A 17,226-nucleotide genomic window follows, 5' to 3' on the forward strand; every position below is an offset into this window, starting at 1 on the left:
AGGCCCCGAAAAGATGATGATAAAGGGAACCATGTTGCCCAAAATTTCAGAGTGCCACTGATTCTCACATTACTCATAGGTTATTTATCTTGCTATTATTCAAGCAACAAGCCTTCAAATTCCAGTAAGAGGGGAGGCAGCCAGTTGCCAGAGCACTATGACAGTCTTTTTTTTTTTTTTTTTGGTGAGGCAATTGGGGTTAAGTGACTTGCCCAGGGTCACACAGCTAGTAAGTGTCAAGTGTCTGAGGCTGGATTTGAACTTAGTTCCTCCTGAATCCAGGGCTGGTGCTCTATCTACTGTGCCACCTAGCTGCCCCTGCACTGTGACAGTCTTAACAAGTTTTCCAGAAAATAAAATACTAACACAGATAACAGGTATTTCTTTTTCCTTTGGCAAATATTAACACTTCACAGCTAGCATATCTAGCCTGCTTAATTGGGCCTATAAAAACATGCTAAGCTATTTCGCTTGCCACCATCTAATTCTTGTGATTTTGGCTCCACAGCTTTTCACAGACAGGAAAACAGCAGGGGAAAAAAACAACCAACAATGAAACAACAAACTCCCCAACAGACCAACTGAAAAGAATCTTGAAGTTTCAAGTGAGATTTTTTACAAACACTGCAATCTGCGTGTATTTATCTACTTTAAAAGAGTGAATTGAATAATTCAGGGGCTCCTTAGAAAAAGGAGGAAAAAAAGGTGTCACAGAATTTGAGCAGCGAATAGGAGAAACAGAGATGGGAAGGACTGTATAGAAAACAATAAAGAAGACCAGAGGGGAAAAAAATTAAAAACCCCAGGGAGAGACATATATAGCACACAGCAACCTTATTTAAGATGAATTTTTGACCTTATTTTAAAACATTTATGGATCCCAATTGCCTGTCATGAGATCACTTTCTCTCACAATACTGGCTTTTAAGCCTGCTGGGTACTTTAACTCTATTTATCCTATTTTTTTTTTAAAAGTACATTGTGAGATAATTCCTTCCTCTTCCCCTTCCCTAGCCAGGATATCAGAAATTCTGTTGTGTTACGGTGTCAGTAAAAGGACACTAGTGAGTCTTCTTAATCAGATGGAAACAGGCCTCATGAGCTTTCAGACAAAAGTCGGTGCCCATTTCTGGGCCCACAGAGATGCAGTGGGCTGGGTCTGCTCAAAAGGGGTATATTTTGTGGTCTTTATTTATCAGATAACTTTGAAGAGTTTAGTATTCTTCAAAAGGGGCCCAACTTGGCTCTCAGAGTTCTGCCTTATTGGAAGGGCTTGAGTGACAGGAATGAAATGTGAATTCTCATATCCTCTGCCCCCTCCAGGCCTCTGCTAGAGGCCCGAGCAGCACATTGGCAGACCCTGAGGGTTACGCCATTGTGGTGAAGTTTCCCAGGGTTGTTTTTTTCTATTCCTGGGCAGAAGGTACGAATGCTTTTTCTTTGGCTCGGGAAGAGGAGGGAGGAGAGAGTGCCTGTGATTTCAAAGACGCATGTTGGAAAACCTCCAGCATAATGAACACCCCACTTCTTTTATGACAGTGTGCTTTCTGGTGTGAGGATGCAAGGTCTTAGGATCCAGCTGGCCCAGGAAACTTACTTTCCTTGAAACGGAAACACTGGCCACTCTTGGCAAGGTTCAGACTACTCAAAGCATGGGATACACATATACACACACACACACACACATGCACACATGCACATGCACATGCACACACATGGGGCCTCTTCCTTATCCATTACTTTGTCCTCTTACACATTTATTGATCAGCCAATTGACAACCATATGTTCAAACCTAGGCTCTGTGGCTACAAAGAATGAAACAATCCCTACTCTCAAGGCACATACCTTCTCATATTTATTAATTGCTGAATGCTTGGGCTAGACACTGAGGAGGAAAGGATATAAAAGTAAATGGATCGGGGGCGGCTAGGTGGTGCAGTGGATAAAGCACCGGCCCTGGATTCAGGAGTACCTGAGTTCAAATTCGGCCTCAGACACTTGACACTTACTAGCTGTGTGACCCTGGGCAAGTCACTTAACCCCCATTGCCCCATTAAAAGTAAATGGATCACAATTTTTGCCCTCCAGGAACCAGCTGCAAACAACTGAAGAAATGACTGGGGGAGAGGGTATGGGGTAAAATAGAACATGGATAGAGTGCTAGATTTAGAAGTGGGTTCAGGGTTCAAATAGGTTGTACAGTAGATAGAGTGCTGTTTCTGGAGTCAGAAGACCTTAGTTCCAATCTGGCTGCAGATACTTCCTCCCTGTGTGACCCTGGGCAAGTCGCTTCACCCTCTTTGTCTCAGTTTCCTCATCTGTAGAATGAAGTGGAAAAGGAATGGCAAACCACTCCAGTATCATTGCCAAGAAAACCCCAAATGGGGTAACGGAGAGTCAGACACAATTGAAACAACTAACCAAAAAGGTTCAAGGTTCAAATCTATCTTCAGACACTTATTTAGCTATATGATCCCAAGGCAAAGCACTTAACATCACAGCCTCAATTTTCTCATCTGGAAAGTGGGGATAATAGCACGTACCTCACAGGGTTCTTAAGATCCAGTGAAATAACATGTAAAGATCTGTGAAAACCTTAAAGTACAATGTAAATGCTAGCTATTATTAATCAAACTACTTAACTAATTGTTGACATGTACCTCCATCAACATGAGTCTAAGAAGGATGAAATGGAGGCCAAATACAGGTCTAAACAATGCCCTCTAGGAAATCTGAGCCTGGAGAAAAGAATTCCAAGCTGGTGAAAATCTGAGAAGGTTCTCTGTTTTTGTTTGTTTGTTTTGTTTTTTGGTGAGGCAATTGGGGTTAAGTGACTTGCCCAGGGTCACACAGCTAGTAAGTGTTAAGTGTCTGAGGCTGGATTTGAACTCAGGTCCTCCTGAATCCAGGGCCAGTGCTTTATCCACTGTGCCACCTAGCTGCCCCGGAGAAGGTTCTCTGAAGGAATTAGAATCTGAAAGGTGGAGACAAGCAGGCATTCTACTTGGGAAGAGCTGGTACAAATGCTGGAGGAATTCAGAGAATCACCTTCTATCCTAATCTATAGCAAGATCAAGCTTGTGTCGTGATGATTTCCCTTCCTTTTTGAGGGGCCGGGAGGAAGCTGTGTGACCTAAAGTGAATGTTCACCAGGATGTGAGAGGACCACTGTCCATCAGGTTCCCATCTCCCTGTTTTTTCTCTGAAAGGTGACCTAGCTATCTCTGGGATCAAGAGGCCAAGGCTCAAGCTATGCCTCCCTAGATGCAGCTTCCTGGAGGCCTACTGTCTTGGTGATGTAGTAGCTTCCTGGAAAGGGTATACTGGTAAATGTTTAATAACTGGCTTTCTGAAAAGGAAAAAAAAAAGTACTCATGATACACTTTAAGTTTAATCTGAATTATTAACACTATTCTCATCACTTTCTTAAGTCTGAAGGATCAATAAAGTCATAAGTCAAACTGCTATAGCATTTGCTAATTTATGAGGTATAAATGCTCACACTGAAAATTTAACAATTGGCTCTCCTAAGCTTATGAGCTGGTCCTGGTTACTTAGGTCATAAAAAAGGTCCTACACAAAGTCGGGCCCCTGAGACTTGTTGGATGCCCCAAGACCCCTTGAATCACCAATATGGTCCCCTGCTAAGGAAAGAGGGGTGCATTGTATACTCAAGCTAAGTATTCCAGAGTCTTTGTTGAAAATTCTTTCTAGGCTATGCCTAATTAAGCCCCCTGTGCTTAGCCGAATGATCTATGAAAGTATCATTTTGTTTCATTACCTTATTTAAACCTAAAGGGGACTGGCCGGTCCCTTATATGTGCCTTTCTACGTGAGACCCCAAGATCCTATGTGCTCTTTTTTTCCTGAAAATTAAACCTGTTCAATTCTTACATCTTTTATAATAAAACTAATAACAACTATGATTTATTTGAAAGTGCCACACTCTTTTCTAAGCACCTGGGGTCAGATCACAGGTCCTTGGTAGAACCTATTGATTGATACATAAGAGCCATTTAACCCATCATTTAAAGAGGCCCATTAGGTCAATGAACTTGCTTTGGATAACTGTTATGGGGCAAGAATTAGTCTTCTATAAACCAGAACTCACGTATTTTGATTTAATGATGTTACTATAGCATATATGTGAAAATTAAAAGAAAACATGTAGGTCATTGGACTCAATTTTTCTCTCAAGTATGGATAGACTAGTTGGCCTCTGAGGTCCCTTGTAAGCCTGAGATTCTGTGATTTTGATTCTGATCTCAGGAATGCACCTCCATGCCTTTGTTAATACCATTTCCCATGCCTAGAATGACCTCCATCCCCTTTTTTTGCTATTGTATTCTTATTATCCTATAAAGCCTAACAGAAATGCCATCTTGAAGCTGCTATGACTCTCTCTGGTCACTGCCTGTTGGTAATGACTTTTGTCTTTTCATATCACAAAACACTTAAAAAAAACCTCTTTAATGTGCTTAGCATGTAATACTGCATATTATAGGTTTTTGTGTTTATATCAAACCCCTACCCCTACCTAGACTATAAACTCAATAATGATGGCTGGGACTGTGATTTATCTAAAGTGTGCTACTTACACACATCACTTTCTTTTTACTATTTGTTCTTTCTTTCTTTCTTTTTTTTAGTGAGGCAATTGGGGTTAAGTGACTTGCCCAGGGTCACACAGCTAGTAAGTGTTAAGTGTCTGAGGCCAGATTTGAACTCAGGTACTCCTGACTCCAGGGCCGGTGCTCTATCCACTGCGCCATCTAGCTGCCCCCACTTTTTACTGTTTGTTAAGAGTTTATTAATGAATGAAGAAAAAACATTTCCATTGTTCCCCCCCCCGCCCCCGCCCCACTTTCCTAATAGAGTTAGCTCCTCTGAAACTGGTGTTCTGGGGATCACCAGTTATGCTATACCAGTGAAGACCACCTTTGTATTCTGTTAAAAACAACATAGGAATTTTGGGGTTGGAGGAGAGAAAGAAGGGATTTTGGAAGAAGTAGGGTGCTGGTCGCATTATGAATGAAACTTGATGATCAAAATGTTGTCAACTCTGCTCCCCTTATTCGTTTGGGGTGAAGAATTTTTGGGATGCCCAGTGCCTATACCTACACAAAAGGAGAGAGAGGATAGGAGAGATATCCTTGTCATTTCATGTAACTAAATGTATGGCAGACACCCTTCTAGAATTTTATGATAAATCTTTCTGTCCCCTGAAGGGTAAAGGATCTGAAATGACAAGACATAGAAAGTTCCCTCTGATAGAAAACATTGCTTATTTCCAAACAAAGGCTCTCTCAGGATACTGGGGCAATAATGGGTGTGAATTGTTCAAATTCAATATACAAACTCAATACACAATACTGGTATGCAGTGATGCCTCTACTTGAAAATCACACTCCTGACATTAATTTCTCATGGCTCACTTCTAGTAAACATTTATCTACTTTTTTTTAATACCTCTTAGTAAGGATGACTTATTTGCATTATTCATTCCTGCTTGCCCAAAGCAATGTGATCCAAGAGGTGGGAGGCGAAGACTTACATCCAATAGGTAGTGAATAATTTCCTTGTATTGCTAAAGTAGTGTATGCTCTACCCATATCTACATAAGTTCAGTGGTAGTGGCAGTGGGCTAAATATGAGAGCAATTAGAAGGAGCTACTGTAGATTAGTGTGGTTTGATATATGTAAACAATTTCTATGAGAAGCCAGGGGTGTTGTCTGCAGAATCTCCATGTCTATGAAACCCAAGTCTCTAAGCTAACTTGATAATAGTTAGAAACTGGAAAATTCCTTGTAGAATACAGCTCCTTTGCAACTTTTATATTAAAAAAGACTTCAGTAATGAGAACCAGGCAGAAACTTACCCAATGCTGTTCATAATCAGAAGGCCTTGCTCTTGCCTCATCATCTTCATATAAAGAAAAGCCTTCTCGCCTGGCCTGGTGATATTCCTTCCGTAACTTCTGGATTCGGTCAGCATGTCCACTTGTTGGGCGGCCACTGGAAAACAAATGATTGCATGCAGAGCTGCTTGAAAACTTGGTTTTTGATCTGCTTGTAAAAATGGCTTATCATTTTAGAGGGATGGGCTTGTGTGAATTTAGACACCCTCACAATGCAATTCAAGCAAGCTAGAGAGAACAGAAAACTAGAAATCAAATTTTAAAAATAGATTTGCAAATAATATATGCTTCTTGAGTGGGATGTTCAGTTAAGATCCTGACCTCTTATGGTGATTAAAATATTCAACATATTTGCTTATGATCAGATTACCATAGATCTTGCCTAAATTATACTTTGCATAATTATCTTATTTTTCTAAATAAGAGTCCTTGTGGATCTGTAAAGGACAATTCTTTGGGGGGGAGGGGGAGGTCAAATCTATGATTTCATTTAGCTGGGAAACTACAAGTATAAAAATCAATAATATTAATCATAGCTAATGTTCATATAGCACTTTAAAGCTGACAAAACATTCTACATGTATTATATAATTTGATTCCCACTTGCCTCCCTGCGAGGTAGGTGTCCTATTTTACAGATAAGGAAACTGAGGCAGAAGGAATTTCAGGGGTCACAAAGCTAATAAATTCCTGAAGCAGGATTACAAACTTAGATTTTCCTTATTCCAAGTCTAGAACTCTATCCTCTATGCAATGTATGCCAGCACTTAGCACAATGCCTGGCACATAGTAGGTGCTTAATAATTATTAGTTGACTCGATCAGTAACTTCCCTGCAATTGTTATTCTTAGAAAAAGTTACTGGGGAGCACTGAGAATGGTTTGCTGATGGTTGCATTTTTAGTCTCTTCATGACCCCTTTTTGGCAATTTCTTGGCAAAGGCAGTATATGTCAAAGATAGGCCTTCCTGATTTTAAGGTGGGGCTTCTTTCCGGGAAGTCAAACTGCCTCCTCACACAGTTCTTTCATTATTTATGTGTCTGGGCTTGAGATTTCATTGATGTGGGGAACTCTCAGAAACACCCTCTACCATATACATTTTACCTTAGAGTTTTTGAAAGTTGCCTGGTATACAAGGCAGATAGAGCCAGTATATGTCAAAGCATAACTTGAACTTGTCTTGCTGAATCCAAGGTTTATTTCTAATCACAATATCACTCTGACTCTCAATCTTTATTAGTTAGAATGGTTTACTTTTTTTTTTTTTTAGTGAGGCAATTGGGGTTAAGTGACTTGCCCAGGGTCACACAGCTAGTAAGTGTTAAGTATCTGAGGCCGGATTTGAACTCAGGTCCTCCTGACTCCAGGGCCAGTGCTTTATCCACTGCTCCACTTAGCCGCCCCGTTGGTTTACTTTTTAATAAAGGAATCAGATAATTTTCAGTCTAGGGGGTAAGGAGTAAGGCTAAGAAAGGGATGAAACAACAACAACTAGAGTGGAAGATTGCCAAACAAAACCAGGGAGAGGTGGCATTCACATGGAGGAGGTGAGTAGAGCTGAGAGCAGAAAATATCAGTGTTGCTACTTGTCCACATTTTGCCTCTCTGCCTGACCCATGCATACCCTGTCTTCTCCATTTTTCCTGCACTTCATATGGACTCCATCCTTCCAAGGGCTTACTTAATTCAGTTCCACCTTGCCTGCTTCTCTGTTTTATCTCTTAAAGTTCTCTAAAGAAGGAAGAATTTATCACAGAAGATGACGGAGGGGAGTGTCTGCTAACACAAAGTGGGTATGGGAAGGAGATATTAAAACATTGGAATGTGCAGGAGTGAGTGAGGGAACAGAATTTCCTTCCTTTAGGGGACCAGATTGGACCACGAGATGATTCAAACAAGATTGATGACATTGGCAATAACAAAATTACACAGGGTATCCCAAAAATCCTATACCAGTTTTTTTGTTTTTTTGGTGAGGCAATTGGGGTTAAGTGATTTGCCCAGGGTCACACAGCTAGTAAGTGTCAAGTGTCAGAGGCTGGATTTGAACTCAGGTCCTCCTGAATCCAAGGCCAGTACTCTATCTACTGCACCACCTAGCTGCCTCAGTCCTACACCAGTTTTAAGCCATGGAAGCTGAAATCTTCACTAAGATTTTTGGGACACCTGGTAGAGCCTGTTCCTGAAACACTTTCTTCATTAGAATGGCCCAAGGTGGTGAGAAGCTATGAGAGATGGCTAAAGTCACACCATTAATGTCAGAAGCAAGGACTAGAAACCAGATCTGCTGAGTCTTGAGGCCAGTACTCTTTCTAGCCCCAACATACCACCTCTCTAGGGTAGTAGAAACAGTGGATACTCAGAAGACCTTGCTTGTATGATCTTGAACAAAGCACTTTCGATGGCTGGGTTCCCCCAGCCATCGAATAGGGTATCTGAACTTTCTACCTCACAGTTTGGTCATGAAGACGAAATGAAATAATGTATGTTAAAAATGCTTTGAGGGGCAGCTGGGTGGCACAGTGGATAGAGCACCGGCCCTGGATTCAGAAGGACCTGAGTTCAAATCCGACCCAGCTGTGTGACCCTGGGCAAGTCACTTAACTCCAATTGCCTCACCAAAAACCAAAACAACAACAAAAAAATGCTTTGAAACCCTTAGGACCAACCAGCTATTGATATTATTAAGAGCCATACGTTTTATATTTGATTTTCTTTTAGTAGCCAAGAACTAGAGGCTGGGAATGGATAAGGAGAGGGCATCTATTATATTCACTTTTTAAACAGCAAACATCCCAGCAAGCTGGGTTAAAGACATCAACCTGGTAACACGTGTTGCCAAAAAGAGATGCAAATCCTAGCTATGGATCACAGTAGCAAAATAATGGCTATAGATCTTTTAAAAGATTAGCATTCTCTAGAATACAAAGACTTTGAAGAAGGTAGGACCATAGTTTCTATTTCCTAAACCTTCCCTAAAATAATGACCCAGGAAATAGTAGGTCTTCAATGAAAGCTCATTAATTTGGAAGCCCGTTATTGGTAAAAACCAAACCTCTGATACTACACATCCTTGTTTTATATTTAGACATGTTAAAAAAAATCACACCAAACCACAAGGAAATAGTTTCCTATTATGCTTCACTGCAGTATTTTATTAAAAAAAAAACAACAACAAAAACTTACCTCAATATTTAAGAAAAAGAAGGAAAAAACCCATATTTCTTTTTTTAAAACCATAGGCAGGCATGAAAAGCATTGCTATATTATAAAACAGCTTCACTCACTCTTGAGTAATGTGAGATGAATATGATGCCCGATCCAATGCTCATGCAACAGTTCTGAATTTCAACTTGGCTTCTGACAATTATGTGAATATATGAACCACATTCAAACTCACCAGATGAATTCAATCAACGCTGTGCAAATATCGCATACATAATCTATTAGTTTACCCCAAAGAAACTGAAGCATTGAATTCAAACAGAATGAAGTCATCAGTAATAAAAAAAAAAGAAACTGATAAGGCAATATTAAAAAAAAATCCCACAATTTTCCTACATTTGTGGTAAAAAAAATAATACTTTGCCTGTAAACTAGTCTCCCATATGCCTATAAATACATAAATTTAAAAATATGGGTTTGATCATATTGCCGTTCTCAAGTACAGGGAACAAGGAAGGAAAACAAATTCAGCCATTTAGGATTCAGAGAATTCCCTATAGCTTGTAAGAACATGACTATTTACCCCAGAAAAGAAGCCTGGCCTCCGAGAAAAAAACATAAAAACCCCCAGAAAGTCATAAAAACCATATAAGGACAAAACACACTATCTCCTTACTCTCTGGCGACAAGTGGTATCTTTTTTCACGTGTCCATATTTTAAAGAAAGTTGTAGGGACTCGTGCATGAGTCTCTAGTGAGACACTCAACCCAATCCAAGCCCAACAGACATTCTTCTCCTTGTATTTTTATCCTCCAACTTATCCAAGAGTTAGAGTATGTTAGAACAGATGATGTCATAAACAGCAAATGCATATGTGTCTTTTTTGTTCCTTACTGCATATAGCACACTCTAATTTAACATCACACTAATAGAATGATATCGGTACATCCTTAGTACATATCTTTGGGGTAGGGGTGGGGAAGATAATTTTTTTCATTGGGTTTTCAGTCATGTCTGACTCCTTGTGACCCTATTTGGGTTTTTCTTGGCAAAGATACTGAAGTGGTTTGCCATTTCCTTCTCCAGCTCATTTTAAAAGTGAGGAATTGAGGTAAACAAGGTGAAGTGACTTACCCAGGGTCATGCAGCTACTAAGTGTCTGAGGTGAGATTTGAACTCAGGTCCTCCTGATTCCTGGCCTGGTACTCTATCTACTGTGCTACCTAGCAACCCTTAATATCAACTTACCCTCTGAGAAAAGGTAGAATATTATTAATGAGAAGCATCATGGTTCAGGAGAAAGAATATTGGTCTTGGAGTCTGAAGACCTGGGCCTCGGTTTCCTGATTTGTAAAATGAAGGGGTCAAACTTGATGGCTTTTGAGGTTCCTTTCAGCTCTAAATCTATGATCCTCTTGTGGTTGGTGCTGTGCTAACTGAACCTTAAATTAAATAGACATGGTAAAGACCTGATCTAGGAATGTATAATCTAAAACCAACACTGTCATTAAGACACACACACATGTATGTATGTATGTATGTATGTATGTATGTATGTATGTATGTGTATAAGTATATATCATGTAAGGCTGCCCCCAATTATGCCACCTTATAATATTTATAATTGCCTAATTAGAACATTTAGGGCAGCTAGGTGGTGCAGTGGATAGAGTGCTGAGCATGGAGTCAGGATGACTCATCTTAAGTTCAAATCTAGCCTCAGACACTTACTAGCTGTGTGACCCTGGGCAGATCACTTAACCTTGTTTACCTCAGTTTCCTCACCTGTAAAATGAGCTGGAGAAGGAAATAGCAAACCACTCCAGTGTCTTTGCCAAGAAAACCCAGGATTGAAATGACACAGCAGATGCTTACTATGTGCCAAGTACTGTGCCATAAACCTACCACTTTATTAGCTGCCTGACCTTGGGTAAATCATAGAGTCACAGACTGGGATGTGAGAGGGTTCTCAGGGATCATCTAGTCTAAAAATAGTTCACTTTGTACATGGGGAAACCAATGCCCACAGAGATTAAATAATTTCCTCAAATTCACACAGGGAGAAGTGGCTATTTGTTTGTTTGTTTTTGTGGAGCAATGAGGGTTAAGTGACTTGCCCAGCGTCACACAGCTAGTAAGTGTCAAGTGTCTGAGGCTGTATTTGAACTCAGGTCCTCCTGAATCCAGGGCTGGTGCTTTATTCACTGCGCTACCTAGCTGCCCCCAGAAGTGGCTATTTGAATATGGATTTGAATCTAGGTCCTCAGCTTCAAGCATTTTGAGCTTTAGTTTCCCTATATTTAAAATGGAAATAATGGATGCTCTGCTACCTAACTCCCAGATGTGCTGCATCAAAGAAGATGATATACGTAAAAATGCATTGTAACCAGAAAGTGAGGCAGAAACAAAAACTATGATTATTGATGATGTTTTGCTATTCTCCTTGAAGGCAGAGAATAATAATTTTCTACCCAGAAATCTGGGCAGATGAGAGATCCTTGCTGGATTGGGGATTGGACCAGCTCCAGAGATTCTGAATTGGTCATCAATTCCCAGCTGGGAGAATGAGTACTGGTAAGAAAATGTAGAGGAGAAAGCTCTTACAACACACGGAACAAACAGAAACTATGCAGCCCCTCCCTTTCCTCCCCCCCTCCACACCCCCAAAGAACAGAAACTAATGAATACATACAATACTACATACAGATAGCCTCCCCTTGTATATTCCATACCACTCTCCATAATTTTCTTTCAGAAGAAAACCAATTATTACTCTCTTCTGGAACTACTCCAATATTCCATTCCTTTTCTCAAAATGTTAAGGCTAAAATTCTGAGTATAATGGAAGCGTTATTTCCTTTAATATTAGACTTCTCTAATACATATCTATAGCCGCCATATACATTTTGAAATGTGATTAGCCCATGACTTCTAGGTCTGAGTTTGTACCTATTTCCCTGTCCCTTAATTTCTATTGGTCATTTGTTTTTCATTCCTAATTACACCAACAAGGTCTTCCTGAATTTTGTGCACCTTCCTCTCAATCTTTAACCACTCTCTTGTCACGATCATTTTAAATTTAAATTCTAGCTTTCAAACTGCTTGCCAACTTTAAAAAGACAGAAATCATCTTAATGCTTAACATTGAAATTCTATTTCAGAATTATGGATAAAGGAATTCACTGCTAAGGGGCTAGTTTACACATGATTAACTTCTCTGTACTTAGTGAAGATGCTCTTTGGGAAGCAGAAATTTGTTGTCAGGTTCACTCTACATATAATGCTGTAAAACTCTCCCTATTTAGCAAAAGATAGAATTTCAGGGGTGCTTGATGATTAAAAATCATTTTCGTATTTTTTTAAGTAATGTGGCATGAGGGAAAACAGCTTTGTACTCTTGGAAAATACTTGTCAACATAACTTGATTTTTTTTTTTTTAGGGAAACAACTCAAACACGATCAAAGCTTTTAACTTCAAATTTGGCAGGACAAGAGAGAGCTTCATTTTAGAAAGACCACATCAGGCTTTCTCCAAAGTGGAAGTCAAGGCTTTCAAAACACCTGACAGGGGCGGCTAGTTGGCGCAGTGGATAAAGCACCGGCCCTGGATTCAGGAGTACCTGAGTTCAAATCCGACCTCAGACACTTGACACTTACTAGCTGTGTGACCCTGGGCAAGTCACTTAACCCCCATTGCCCTGAAAAAGAAAACAAAAAACAACAAAAAAACACCTGACCAACTGTTTTGCTCATGTTCACTGATGGCCGATCATAGAATAGAACGTGATCATCCACATTCACTCTTGTTTTGTGACCCCTTCTTAGAGCACCAAAGCAAGGTTCCGAGAAAAGAAGGTTTTTTGTTTTTTTTAATCGAACAGGCACAGCTCAGGAGACAACTGTTTACTTTCTATTGTAGTAATGCCGAAAACTGCATTTGGAGGCTGAATGTTCTTGGAGTCTGAAGACTTGGGGGTGGAATGGAACTGGGCTCTGACCCCGAGCAGGTCATTTTTACTTCTCTGATTCTCAGCAGCTCCATCCTTAAAATGGGAATGATGATGATGAAGATGAAGAAGAAGAAGGAGAAGGAGAAGAAGAAGGAGGAGGAGGAGGAGGAGAAGAAGATAATGATGATGATGCCCGCATCATAGGACTGCCAGGAGAAAAATGCTTTGTGAACTCAGTGCCATGTAAACTCACTGAGTTATAAGGTGAGGCAAAGAATAACAAATAATCCTACCATTCTTCTCTTTAAATATAAGCAGAAAGGAGTCCTTTTTAGCTCTGCTCAGTATCATTAATTCCAAAGTCTTTCAGATTCACTGAAAATCATAACCATAGCATTTACATTGATACTTTCAACTAATTAACATTTCATCACAAAGATGTACTTACTTTGTTTGGGCTCCCTTAGATTAAAATGGATTTAATAACTATTATTCAAATTTCATTTCATTCCAGATAGCTCTGGATTAGACCCAATGTGAATATTCAAAGAGGTTATGAAAGTAATGCACTTTGCCTTCCCCTGCCCCCATCACTTACAAAGAATTAGAATTTTCCAAAAAAAAGTACATTGGCCAAGAAGGTTTTCGTTGCTGGGACCAGTGCCATCTGAGACTAAGCGCTAGCAGCAGTTCCTAAAGGGAGAGAATACATTTTGTTTATCTTTGGAGCTTTTCGTAGTGCCTGGAAGGTACTAAATAAATGCTGATTCCAAATGAATGAATGAATGACTAACATGTGACTTCAAGTTCAAGATGGAACTTGGCAATTCCTTTTGGTATTCACCGCTGCTACCTGTGGGCATGGTCTCTGGCTTCAGCCTTGGTGACAGGCTGTCACTGCCATTTTCTCTGTGTGACATTGGTGTGGAGGCTCACACTGGTGGTAGAAATCATTTCTGGCTTAATTTGCCCACAGTGAATAGATTAACCACACTATGTAGTGTGGCAGGCAAGGTCGCATAAGATGATGACAACCTGTCATTTAACATGGAATTACTTATGTGTATGTAATTTATCAGGACTTCATTAAAGTGCTGGTTCTTCATGCATGGACTTTTGAGTTGCAGGCAGGGTCAAGAATTTCTCTAGACTGCTAGAGTATATCTTTACTGACAAGGAAATTTGACATGAACCAAGTTTCCGTCTCATTACTGATCACAAGAGATGCTCAAAAATCAACAGCCTTGGGGGCGGCTAGGTGGCACAGTGGATAGAGCACCGGCCCTGGAGTCAGGAGTTCCTGAGTTCAAATCTGGCCTCAGACACTTGACACTTACTGGCTATGTGACCCTGGGCAAGTCACTTAACCCCATTGCCCCATAAAAAAAAAAATCAACAGCCTTAGCCTCTCTTTGACTTTATGTCTACGTCTATAGTTATTGCTGGAGTAGAGGCAGCTAGATGGCACAGTGGATAGTGCACTGGGCCTGGAGTTAAGAGGATGTGAGTTCAAATCTTACCTCAGACACTTATTAGCTGTGTGACCCTGGACAAGACACTTAACCCCAACTGCCTTAAACATCTGGGGCCATCTCTAGTTGTCCTGATATGTATCTTGTCACTGGACCCAGGTGGCTTTGGAGGAGAGAGTGAGGCTGCTGACTTTGCACATCCCACCCTCACTTAAATCCAATTCACTGAAAGTCATGACATCACCTCCTGATGTCATGGTCCTCTTTGAGAATGAAGGACAAACAACAACAATATTGCTGAACTAACAGTAACTGGATATTTTATTATTATTACCACCAGCATGACCATGACCAATTACATAGTCAGCAGCAGCAGCAGCACCACCACCAGTAATAACATTCACTTATAGCATCTCATTTTGTCAACATGGTGACCCATGAGGGAGGTGGGGTTGAAATTATCTTTCTGATTTTAGAGGTAAGGAAACTGAGGAAGGTTTAGCAAATTTACTGAACATGAAATGGTAAGTGAATGGCAGAGTCTAAGACCCCATTTCTCTTGTCTCCCAGGCTCGAGATATTACTTTTAGGCCACTAAGAGTTAGGAAGGTCAGGAAGAGGAGGAGGAACTATGAACTGCAGTCATGTGTTTAAGATCTGCAGACACTTTCTCTGTAACTGGATGGACCTGGAGCCAGGAAGACCTGAATTCAAATCTCACCTCAGATACTTTTTAGCTGTGCAACCTTGGGTAAGTCACTTAATCTCTCTTTGCCTCAGTCTCCTTTACTATAAAATGGGGATGATTGCACTTACCTCCCATGGTTGTGGCGAGGATCAAATGAGATACTATTTCTAAAGTAAAGTAAAGTAAATATTTCTAAAGCCTGGCACAGTGCTGAGCAGCTAGGTGGTGCCGTGCACAGAACATTGGGCTTGGAGGCTGAAAGACCTGGGTTCAAATCAGGCCTCAGACACTTACCCTGGGCAAGTCACTTCACCCTGTTTGTCCGAGTTTCCTCATCTGTCAAATGAGCTGGAGAAGGAAATTAAACCACTCCAGTATCTTTGCCAAGAAAACTCATAATGGAGTCATGAAGAGCCAGACATGACTGAACAACAAGACAACCGGCACATATTAACTACTATATAAATGTTTTCGTTGTTGTTATTGTTATGTCTCTGCCACTGTTGGCCTGAAATACAGTATTTCCCCAACCTTTCTTGACCCTGATATGTGCTCTCAGTGACCCTAGATCGCCAACCTGAATCTGTCTTCTTGCACTCCTGACCTCCAAAATGTGTCTGTCGTTCCTTCCCTCACACTGGGTCTGTTTTGTCCTGATCCTGACCTTCACATTCCAACCACAGCCTGGTGAACAGCCCTTTACTCTTCAAGCTTCCTTTTGTTTTGCTCTTCGGCCCCCAGCATCATCATTACCCTTGCTTGCATTAGCAGGGAAGACCAAGTTCCTTTCCCTTGATCCTTTCAATTACACAAGTAGGAGCAGAGGCCCCCAGTCCTGCTGGCAACTTCGATGAGGGCCCACGAAGCCTCCCCCTGGCACTTGTAGTAGTCATTAAGCCTCTCGTTTCCTGGAGGGTGGTGGAGTGCAGTTTTCTCCCATGTGATCGATTGTCATAATTGAACACTGTCACAGGATCAATGCCATCTCCTAGGCTGATAAAAGTCATTGATCTACCTTGGCATAAGTAGCATGTGGCATTTAGAGGCCCCTCTCCTGTTAACAACATTAGGCCTTGCTGCTGTAATTTCTTTTAAAATGCCAGAAATTCCATGTGGGTGACACGGACAGCGTTGTTCATAACCCAACCCATGAGTTTTTATTCACAGCTTCAACTCACCATTATTGCATTATTCTGATACTGCACAATGACCTCCTGGCTGTTTTCAACTTTTAGAAGCTGATTTGGCTATTACTCATAAAATGTCCCTTTGGATCATTCCTATTTTGAATAGTATTCTAATAAATTTCTTCAAAACTCAGTGTGATACTTCTGAGTAATTTATACAAATACATGACATTCAAAGCTATGAATAAGCATGTAATGCATTTTGTCTCCGGTCATTTTGCCAATTTTACTAACAATACACAGTTCAGGGTGGGGGGAGGGTCAAAGCAGACATGACACTTACTAGCTGTGTGACCCTGGGCAAGTTACTTAAAACCCTCTTTGCCCCGCAAAAAAAAAAAAAAGTGATCTTTTCATACTCCTGATTTTTTTGCTGTAAAGTCGTGTCCGACTCTTTGTGACCCTAGGTGGGATTTTCTTGGCAGAGATACTGAAGTGCTTTGCCATTTCCTTCTCCAGCTCATCTTACAGATGAGAAAAACGAGGCAAATTGGGTTAAGTGACTTGCCCAGGATCACAGCTAGTAAAGTGTCTAAGGCCAGAGTTGAACTCAGAAAGATGAGTCTTCCTGACTCCAGGCCTGGCATTCAATCCAATGTACCACCTAGCTGTCCTTTTATTCCTAATACATTTAAGCAAAGCATCTCTTTCTCTCCCTTTCTCTCTCTTTCTCTCTTCTCCCTTTCTCCCTTCTCTCCAACCCTCTCTCTTTTCTCTTCTTTTTTACTCTCTCCCCCTCTTCTCTTTTTCCCTCCCCTTTATTCCTTCCTTCTTCCTTCCCCTCTCCCCTTCCTTTCTCTTCTTTTCCTGTCCACTATATAAACTTGTCAGAAAAATTCTCACT

The 17,226-nt window shown here is 40.7% G+C and overlaps 1 protein-coding gene across 1 annotated transcript in view; it reads right to left on the reverse strand.

Moving 5' to 3' along the window:
- The window catches only part of PARD3B (par-3 family cell polarity regulator beta), a 1,353,776-nt gene that overhangs the window by 136,756 nt on the left and 1,199,794 nt on the right, over positions 1–17,226 (reverse strand). Inside the window, exon 21 of the mRNA XM_043998182.1 lies at positions 5,881–6,016. Coding sequence (XP_043854117.1) covers positions 5,881–6,016 — 136 coding nt within the window. The remainder of the gene's footprint in view (positions 1–5,880; positions 6,017–17,226) is intronic.

Source organism: Dromiciops gliroides, chromosome 3, assembly GCF_019393635.1.
Source record: "Dromiciops gliroides isolate mDroGli1 chromosome 3, mDroGli1.pri, whole genome shotgun sequence".
Classification (NCBI taxonomy): domain Eukaryota; kingdom Metazoa; phylum Chordata; class Mammalia; order Microbiotheria; family Microbiotheriidae; genus Dromiciops; species Dromiciops gliroides.